At 35.3% G+C, this 9,158-nt stretch overlaps 1 protein-coding gene across 4 annotated transcripts; it reads left to right on the plus strand.

Moving 5' to 3' along the window:
* The first annotated feature begins 1,512 nt into the window (after positions 1–1,512).
* On the plus strand, positions 1,513–8,848 carry LOC139190336 (casein kinase 1-like protein 10). Of its 4 annotated transcripts, none has more exons than XM_070810398.1 (14): positions 1,513–2,350; positions 2,499–2,539; positions 3,387–3,456; positions 3,564–3,712; positions 3,795–3,890; positions 5,214–5,284; positions 6,559–6,620; positions 6,727–6,790; positions 6,890–6,974; positions 7,249–7,375; positions 7,505–7,578; positions 7,691–7,751; positions 7,997–8,130; positions 8,253–8,848. In XM_070810398.1, the coding sequence occupies exons 1-14, from the start codon at positions 2,275–2,277 to the stop codon at positions 8,529–8,531; spliced, it is 1,389 nt and encodes a 462-aa protein (XP_070666499.1). In that variant the 5' UTR covers positions 1,513–2,274; the 3' UTR covers positions 8,532–8,848. The 4 variants fall into 4 exon arrangements, with proteins under 4 accessions (XP_070666499.1, XP_070666500.1, XP_070666501.1 ...); XM_070810399.1 differs by having other exon boundaries at positions 8,000–8,130; XM_070810400.1 differs by having other exon boundaries at positions 1,574–2,350; positions 2,499–2,612.
* Positions 8,849–9,158: the final 310 nt, after the last annotated feature.

Genomic DNA, 9,158 nt, shown 5'->3' on the forward strand with positions numbered 1-9,158 from the left:
TGACTGTTTGTACAAGAAATTATAAACGCATACTCTTTTTTTAGCTTTTCACGTACTCTTTTGAAATTATATCCGTTGATTTTTGTTTGATTTATCCAAATTCGTTGGTCAAAATTCAGAGAGTGTGAGAAGCTAAAAATAATATATGAAAATCATCTTTCATGCACAAAATGATTGCTTCCATGGTTTAATGTTACCACTTCATTTCAATTTACTAGGCTACTAGCTTCTTGATACGCTTTCACGTTAATGACAAATTTTTTTGAAAGTCATATTGCTTTCATGGGTAATTGCTCAAAGTTGGACTACGAGAAAATTTTACCAAAAAAAAAAAAAAAAGTTGAATGATAATGAGTACTTGAGATTCTATTTAACTTAGCTAAACTCATACCTGCATTAAATATTTAATGTTGAACATAACTAAGAAAGAAAAACAAAAATAATAATAGAGACATTTTTGTCGCCTGTTATGATATAAATATATATAAATATGTATATATATTATTATAGTATGAAAAAGACCTGAAGAAGTTATCGAAATCCAGTTGGTGGCTGATTTGTAAGTATCCGGAATGATTGGTTCCCAAATCTGAAATCTTACACCAAATACTTAATAATGGAAAATTTGATTACTAAATTCAAATTACACGGAATTCTTGATGAGTGATCTGTATGCCTAACAGTCACAGATTGTTCAGGTAAAAGCACTTTCTATAATAGCACTTATTAGGAAGACAGCAAATTAGCATAAGTGAAAACACTTACATCTGCTGTTTCAACAAGGATTTAAATTGCTCTTGTAACTGACAAGAATGCTCTACTATTTCTGCAAATACGATATAAGAAATGCTTTAATTATTATTGGGAAGTGTTTTTAGCATCGAGGACAACGGTACTCTCAAAATTCAAAAAATAAAAATATTAGATATGTCACATCACGCTACAATGCATACGGTTATAAGTGCAAGAAAAACTTATCTGGAACAAGTGTCTGCTTTGACAATTTGTCATCCAGTGCTGCTCATTGTTTTTAGGAGAAAAAAGGGTGCACACACACGTTACACATACCAGTTTTTGTTCATTTTATATGTAAGAAAACAGTGAATTTCACGACACTATGACAATGTGTATAAAATCAAAACTTATTTCCAAGAAAAACTAATCAGTAATGGTTTGTATGCTAAGAACAAGTCATCAAATTTAAGCTGCGTGATCACTTATTGTGAGAAAAATTACATAAACACGCATTATACACTCATGTTTTTAGTGATTGTTATGTTGAAAGAAAATAGTGAACTTGTACAAGTTCCAACTCAAGTGGAATTTGAAGCTTGGAAGAGCTCAAAGATAGTAGTTGGACAATCATTCACCAAATTAACATTTTCTTTTTTTGTTTATTTCTCACATATCAGATACAATCCAACAAAATTAAATAAATAAAAACAAATATTTACATAGATAAATGTAAATGATAAAGTTAAATAAACAAAGTTTATGTAGCTATAAGAAAATGTAATAGTATGATATCATATAGCACCCACGAATCCATCTCTCTTCCTATTCCTTGCGTCAATCAATCCTCCTTCCTTCCCCTCTCCCTTCTCTCCTCTCTGTCATCCCAAATATTCCCCCTTTCTCGCACCGTCCAAATTTTCCCGAGAAAATCATAACTTTCCCAGAAAACCCAAAACCATTTATCCTCAACCCAGATCCAAAGATCCCTTCTTTCTTCCAAAAATTCATATTTTTTTCCTTCTCTGACCGTCAATTGTCGCAAGCGATAGATTCTTCTCCTACTTCATTCTTTTTCCAGGCTGAATTTTTTTCCCATTTCGTCTGAGAAATTGAAAATAATCATCCCGAAGTAGCCCTCTCTTCGCATTCTTGCTCCAATTCTTCTCCTAAGAAAAAAGGCCCAAAAGTCCAGTTTTTGGCTCCACTGATTAGTGGGTTTCTTTTGGATTTTCAAATTTCACATCAATTTTGTGGATTTTGGACTGTAGGTTCAAGCATTCATTTCAAATTTTTCGTATATAGAATAAGGATTTTTTAGGGGGTTGCATTGGAGCTAAAATTTGATGGATCTGAGATTGCATGAGAGGAATTGAGTGTTGAGTGGAATAGGAGGAGTTCGAGTCTGATAGCGGATGAGCTTTTGGAGCCGATTTGGTTCGTAGTTTGGTGCTGGATTGGGTTGTAAGTTAAGTGGGGTGAAGTGGGGGTGTGGGGTTTTAGACTTTTTTTGTATGGTATTTGATTGGGATTGTTCAGATCATGGAGCATGTAATTGGTGGGAAGTTTAAGCTAGGGCGAAAGATCGGTAGTGGATCGTTTGGAGAGCTTTATTTGGGTATGCAATTTGTATCACCATTTCGATTGTTGGAGAAAAAAAATTGTTGTTTTAGTGGCATTGCTTGATTGTTTAGCTTTTTTTTAGATGGTGGCCTTGTTTTTCGGGTTTCTGAGAATTATGTTGGTTTGGTTTTGCTTTGTTTCAGGTGTTAATGTACAAACTGGAGACGAGGTAGCTGTCAAGCTGGTATGTCTTGGACATGCTTTGTTCTTAGTTTTAAATGAAAAATTGTGGGGAAGGTTGACTATTCTCGTTGATGGTATTGAGCTCTTACACAATGATATGATCAGTTTTTGGTAATGTAATTGGTTATATTTGACCTTGACATAAGGTTGTGAATGTACTAAAAGTAATTGATCATAGAAGAAAGTTGGTATAGCACTGTTAGATCATATGGAGTTGGTTGCATTTTTAATAATCTGAATACAGTTAGCATGTTCATATACTTGGATTAGCATTTTGCTCACCGCCATTACTTCTGAGTTAATATGCATGTAAGAGCAAAATGTATTCATTTGTGCTATTTTAAGTTCTAGAAATTGTAGTATCCAAATTTTTGTTAGAGTTTTTCTTTACCAAAATCTGCATTGGCATATACTTGTAGACACCCTATACAATGACCTCAGAGTTATTCTTCTGAGTGGTTTATTTAGCATGGGATTGAGTATTATAACACTGATGGATATTCATGCTGGTAAACGTAGCTGACAGATGTCGAAATAGTGGAAAGATAGAAGGAGCAAGTTTAAATGCTTTTATGTTTTTTGTTTTAGTTTACTGAGATGTGTAATATTAGTTTTGAGGTTAAGAAACCAAATGGGCCTCATTAAGCAATTGATTTGACCACATTGTTCCGTGGTATTTGAATTTTGAAGTATAACGCAAAATTGGAGTAGGTGCTCTACTTTTATCTTGTATCCTTTATTACGATTCAGATGTCTTTTGATGGTTCTTCATAGTAGTTAAACTTCACCTAGCACAAAACTGAGTACTTACACCTAAACATTTTGTTTTTATATTTTTGTTCTCTCAGGAACCAGTGAAGACAAAACACCCCCAGCTTCATTATGAGTCAAAGTTGTACATGCTTCTTCAAGGAGGAAGTGGGTTACTCTACTGTGTTTCTTTTTTCTTTTCTTTTGTTGTGAATTCAAGTGAATGTTTACTTTCAAAGGCCTAACTTAACGCTTGTATTTGAATATCTATTTAGCGGGTGTACCCCATCTTAAATGGTTCGGTGTTGAGGGTGAATACAATGTCATGGTTATTGACCTGCTTGGTCCCAGCCTTGAAGACCTGTTCAACTATTGCAATCGGAAGTTATCTTTGAAGACAGTTTTGATGCTTGCAGATCAATTAGTAAGTTATCAAATTATTTTGTATGTAGGTTTATGTTGTTAACATGGCTCCCATGCTTATGCTTCTACATTATCTTCTGTAGATAAACAGAGTTGAGTACATGCACTCACGGGGGTTTCTTCACCGTGATATAAAGCCTGACAACTTTTTAATGGGCCTGGGACGCAAAGCTAATCAGGTACTTGTAGACTTTACGCTGCTTTTGTCTGTAATGGTCATCTTTGTTATGTTTTGAAATTTTTCTGTTTGAATATATATGCATTGTGAATCATTTTTTCCACTTAAGATTCTTTTTTGTCACTTCCATTGAGATTTTGGATGGTTGAGACTTACTTTTGTGGGGAAAAATCTGAATACCTAATAAAACCGAAAGTAGACCTTGTAAGAGAGTCATGGGTATTGCGCATGGTGATTATTGTATGAATGCATAAATTTGCAAGTTCTGTGGCTGTTATTCTCCTTGAATATATTATACTACAAAAATGATATGATCTAATCTCTTAAGCTATAAGCCGTTTAATATATTCTTCTAGTTCTACAGATAAGTGTTATTTATTTATTTTTAATAAATTGGTAATGGCTTCTTTTAGCTGACCCCACTTAGTGGGAAAAGGCTTTGTTGTTGTTGTTGGTAATGGCTTCTTTAGTTGAGTTCGTTAAAAGTCGATGCAACTATAGTAAATTTTGAGTGCTAGTTATGAGTCGAGTGCTTGCAGAAGATGCAGCCAGTGAAGACAGGTTAATATATTATTTTAAAACCTGGCTCATCCATAGGACAGTAAAGTTAATGAGGTCTGTCAGGTATGCTAATTGGTTCTTATGATTTGATGTCTCCACATTATGGACATATTATTTTGCATGATATACATAACAGGTTACGTGGTCTAATCTTTCTTCCATAAGGTCATAGCTTGTTTACAGGGATTTGTACCATTTTAATAACATAAACGCCCTTGATGCGCTAGTGTAAATTAATTGAAAGCTTGAACTCATTTAAGTAGTGGAGGAATTCAAATTTCACACCAGATTCCATTCTAAAAATGGTATAAATAGATGTGCTTGGAAGGATAACCAGTCTATAAATGTCACAAACCTCTAACTTTAATTTATCTTTAAATGTTGCCAGCCATCAAATGAGAACTATTACCTTCCATCTATTGTGCTGTGATGGAGAACTGGCTTTTGTTCTTTCATTTGTCATGGAAGTATCTTTGATGAGTCTTTTTTTTTTGTTTTTGGCTGACACCACTTTTGATTATTAGGTCTTTACTTACACAGTCACAAATATACTGTATTTATTCATGTCTGTCCTTTCCATATGGTATCTGCTCTTAGGAACTGAAACTTAGGGACTGAAACACCTGTATCTTATTGTTGCTTTTATCTAGATTAATCATCTTGCCAAGCTCAGATGAAAGTGCGCACAGCACTAAATTAACTACTCGCTTTGTCGCAGAACAGGCACTGAACATTTATTTTCTGGATTTTGTTTCTGCCACAGGTATATATCATTGATTATGGCCTTGCAAAAAAGTACAGAGATCTTCAAACGCACAAGCACATACCATACAGGTATCAGATACAAGAAATATTTGTAGTATTTTAGTTTATCGTGCATCCCTAGTTTCTACTACATCTTGTCTAAAGAGGAAGTTGAAATTTTCCCTCCCCGTTTATTGTATTTTGTAAAAAGCTAGCCTTGCAGTGTTGGGGTATCTTATACTGAAAGTTATTCACTACACTTGTGTCTAGTGTTCAAAATGTTGAACAACACATTTTGGGTTTCCACCAAACAAACAAAGGGAATCAGTTTCTGGCATCTCACAGATATGATTCAGAGATGCTTAGAGGCGGGTTTAAAGGTCATATCATGTGTGAACCTACATGTTTAACTGTTCCACTATTGATGGATCCTAAATTTTTATTGAGACTTTCCTGTTATGATTTTATTTTTTGCTCCTGAAGTTTTATTGATATTTAACTGAAATCAACATTCTTCATCTTGGTTGTGTCATGTTGGGGGGAGGGGAAAATGCCGCTTGCACACGCATCTGTGTCTCTGTTTTCTGCTTATTTAATATTTTAGAATAAAAAACTAAAATATCACTGGATGGGTTTTTATAAAGATAGTTCTTCAATATTTATGTACTTTTATCCTGGGGTATCTTGGGCATTGTTTCAGTATCTTTTCGATTATAACATTGATAAGTTGTTATAGTTGTGTTTTTTTTCCCTTTAAAATATTTGCTCTCGTGTTACAGACTGTATTCTCTGCTGGAATATTTGAATTATTTAGAGACAAAAAAAAATCATAATCGGATAACTCTTTTATGAGGTTCTTACATCCAAATTGTTACGTCCTTGTAAGGACTACATCTATAATTTTACTGAACATAAAAATGGCTTTACACTTATATACCAATTCTTAAATTCTTACTTAAGTTTTTCAACAATAGGCAATTTAATGTTCGTATTTTTTTTTAAGTTATCCTTTCTGTGTTTTCCTTGATTTGATCCAATCGATGTGGATAGAATTTTATGTAACCTTCTAAGATTATCAAAATGGAGGTCGCACTTGGTGCGATGGCAAGTGCCTTCGCCCATGAGCGGTAGGTCTCGGGTTCGAGACTTGGGAGTAGCCTCTCCATAAATGGGGGTAAGGCTAGCCGACATTTACCTCTCCTAGACCTTGCGTAAAGCGGGAGCCTTGTACACTGGGTACGACCTTTTTTTTTTTTTTTTTTTTTTTCTAAGATTATCAAAATATAAAGATTGTCCCTTTTTATTCTACTTTACTTTTCGGTTTTCATTTCTAGAAGTAGTTGACATTGTGGCATTTCTGACAGGGAAAACAAGAATCTGACGGGGACAGCCCGCTATGCTAGTGTTAACACTCACCTTGGCGTTGGTTAGTCAACTTAAAGCTATTGGAGTTGATGCTTCAGGAAGGTCTTGTGTTCTGGATTTACAAATATTTTACATATATCTAATTGTAATATTAATTTTATTTGCAGAGCAAAGCAGAAGGGATGATCTAGAGTCTCTTGGTTATGTACTCATGTATTTTCTGAGGGGGAGGTTGCATTCTTGTCCGAGAAGCTTAAATCACCAGTATCTTGTGTTTCTTTATTTCTTGAACTTCACATATTTAACTTGGTGGTATGATTACTGTTTCAGCCTTCCCTGGCAGGGCTTGAAAGCAGGTACAAAAAAGCAAAAATATGACAAGATCAGTGAGAAGAAGATGCTAACTCCAATTGAGGTATCAACACTTGCTTTTATGTGTGGTGTATAACAACTAACAATTGTACCATATTGGGTCGAAGGAGAATAGGAATAATAGATAAGGTAGGAAGCATACGAAATGGAGAGGATTGATAGCCGTTAAAGTGTTATGGTATTTAGTTGTAACTGTGCAGTCACTGACTCACTGTCTAAGAAATCATGATTTTCTGCGATCCTGTTCTATTTTTCCAATTACTGTTTCTGATGCTGTTTAACGAATGTATATGAATTACTGATATTTTTCTCTGCAGGTGCTCTGCAAATCATATCCTTCAGAATTTACATCGTACTTCCATTATTGTCGATCATTACGCTTTGAAGATAAACCAGATTATTCGTACCTGAAGAGGCTTTTCCGGGACCTTTTTATTCGAGAAGGTTAGCTTGTAGGCGTTTTAAGCCCAAATTTTAGTTCATATCTCGTGGAAGCATTCTTCTTTAAACTTCATGATGAATATAATTGGCTCTTAAAAACTGTTGAAACCTAATTGGTTGTAATTGGTGCAGGGTATCAATTTGACTATGTATTTGATTGGACTATATTGAAGTATCCGCAAATTGGCTCCAGTTCCAGAACACGAGTCAGTACCTAATTTATTGAGGATTTTCTATGTAAAGAAGAAAAGTTCTTCACATTCATATGTGTGTTGGGTAATGATTCTGTCTTTCATATGGATGCCATTTTTCTTGCAGCCAAGTACAAAACCAGCTTTAAACCCTGGACCATCTGCAGAAAGAACAGAAAGACCTACAGGTTGGTTATTTTCTCGAGCAAGGCTTGAATTGTTCGGTTTTTAATTACTTAAATTCTTATAGATGCCTTACAGTTTCTTTTATATGTTGTCTTTGTATCTGAGTTCTCAAGTATGGTCTCTTACTTGTTTTATGCAAATAATTTGGATCAACTTTATATTTCAGGTGTTTTATTTTCTTTTATTTATTTGTTTTATACTCTTGTTATATATGTTAGGGTTTTTCAAGTATTTTTATATCTTTTAGCAGTGGCACAAGATTTTCGAGAAAGACTCTCAGGTGCAGTAGAGGCATTTTCTAGAAGGAATAGTTCTGGTCATGGTTATGGCGATCACTCCAGACATAGGTCGACCGATGATGCGCCATCGTCCAAAGACGTCGTGAGTTTTCAAATGTTTTCATTTATGTCTTGGATTTTGTATTCAAATGATTTTAAATGCATGTTATATTTCCTTACTATGGAGCCTAATGAAGTTGCACATTCTTTGCATGTTTCTTGCAGCAAGCTGATTCAGAAAGGGCTCGTAGTTCATCTAGAAATGGCAGTAGTTCAAGGAGGCCAGTCATATCAAGCAGCCGGCCAAGCTCATCTGGTGAGCCCAGTGAGAGTCGGTCAAGCCGGCTGGTCTCAAGTAGTGGCCGCCTGTCCACCACCCAAAGGTTTCAACCTGGGTATGAACCCAAAACATCTTTCACCCGAGCATCCGCTGCAAGAGGTGGCCGTGATGACACACTTCGGAGCTTTGAACTCCTTTCAATCGGCACAGGAAAGAGGAAGTAAGGTCTCAAGATTCCTTTTGTATTATCTATCAAAGATATGTCTCGGCACTAAAATGGTTTTGCAACAGCTTACTCTGTATATGTGTATCCATTGTTGGGTTCATTTCACTGTTGAAAAGCTCAATGAAGTTTCTCCTTAGACACTACTACCCTTCTGTTTTACCATCTTCATGGATTCTCACCGTTACGATGCATCGGAGACTCACCCAAAGAAGAGATTAACCATCTCACGTCAGGGGATTGTCTATGTATTTGAGATACTGATAGCTGTAATAAAACTGTCATTTTTCTTACCTGAAAATATACCGTTGCTTAAAACGCGTGCCGTCAAGTGCTATTATGCTCGCTTAATTTTCTAAGTTGAAATCTGGTGCCATCTTTGTATCCGAGTTTGCTCGAGTATCTTGCTATAATTGGTTTAGGTGCCAGTGGAATGAATTGTCCATGACATTCATGTAAATCGTTTACAATTACTCGGGTGGTGTTACATACACTAAATTTGTGCACCAAATGATGCGGCAAGAATTGGTATACTTAGAGGTTCGGTTTATTTGGAGCAATGGATAAAAGCATTTCAGGAAGAATTTATTTTTCCAACTTGCGTGGGACGCTTGGATTCATGAGTCAT

Source organism: Malus domestica, chromosome 13 (genome assembly GCF_042453785.1).
Source record: "Malus domestica chromosome 13, GDT2T_hap1".
NCBI classification, from domain to species: domain Eukaryota; kingdom Viridiplantae; phylum Streptophyta; class Magnoliopsida; order Rosales; family Rosaceae; genus Malus; species Malus domestica.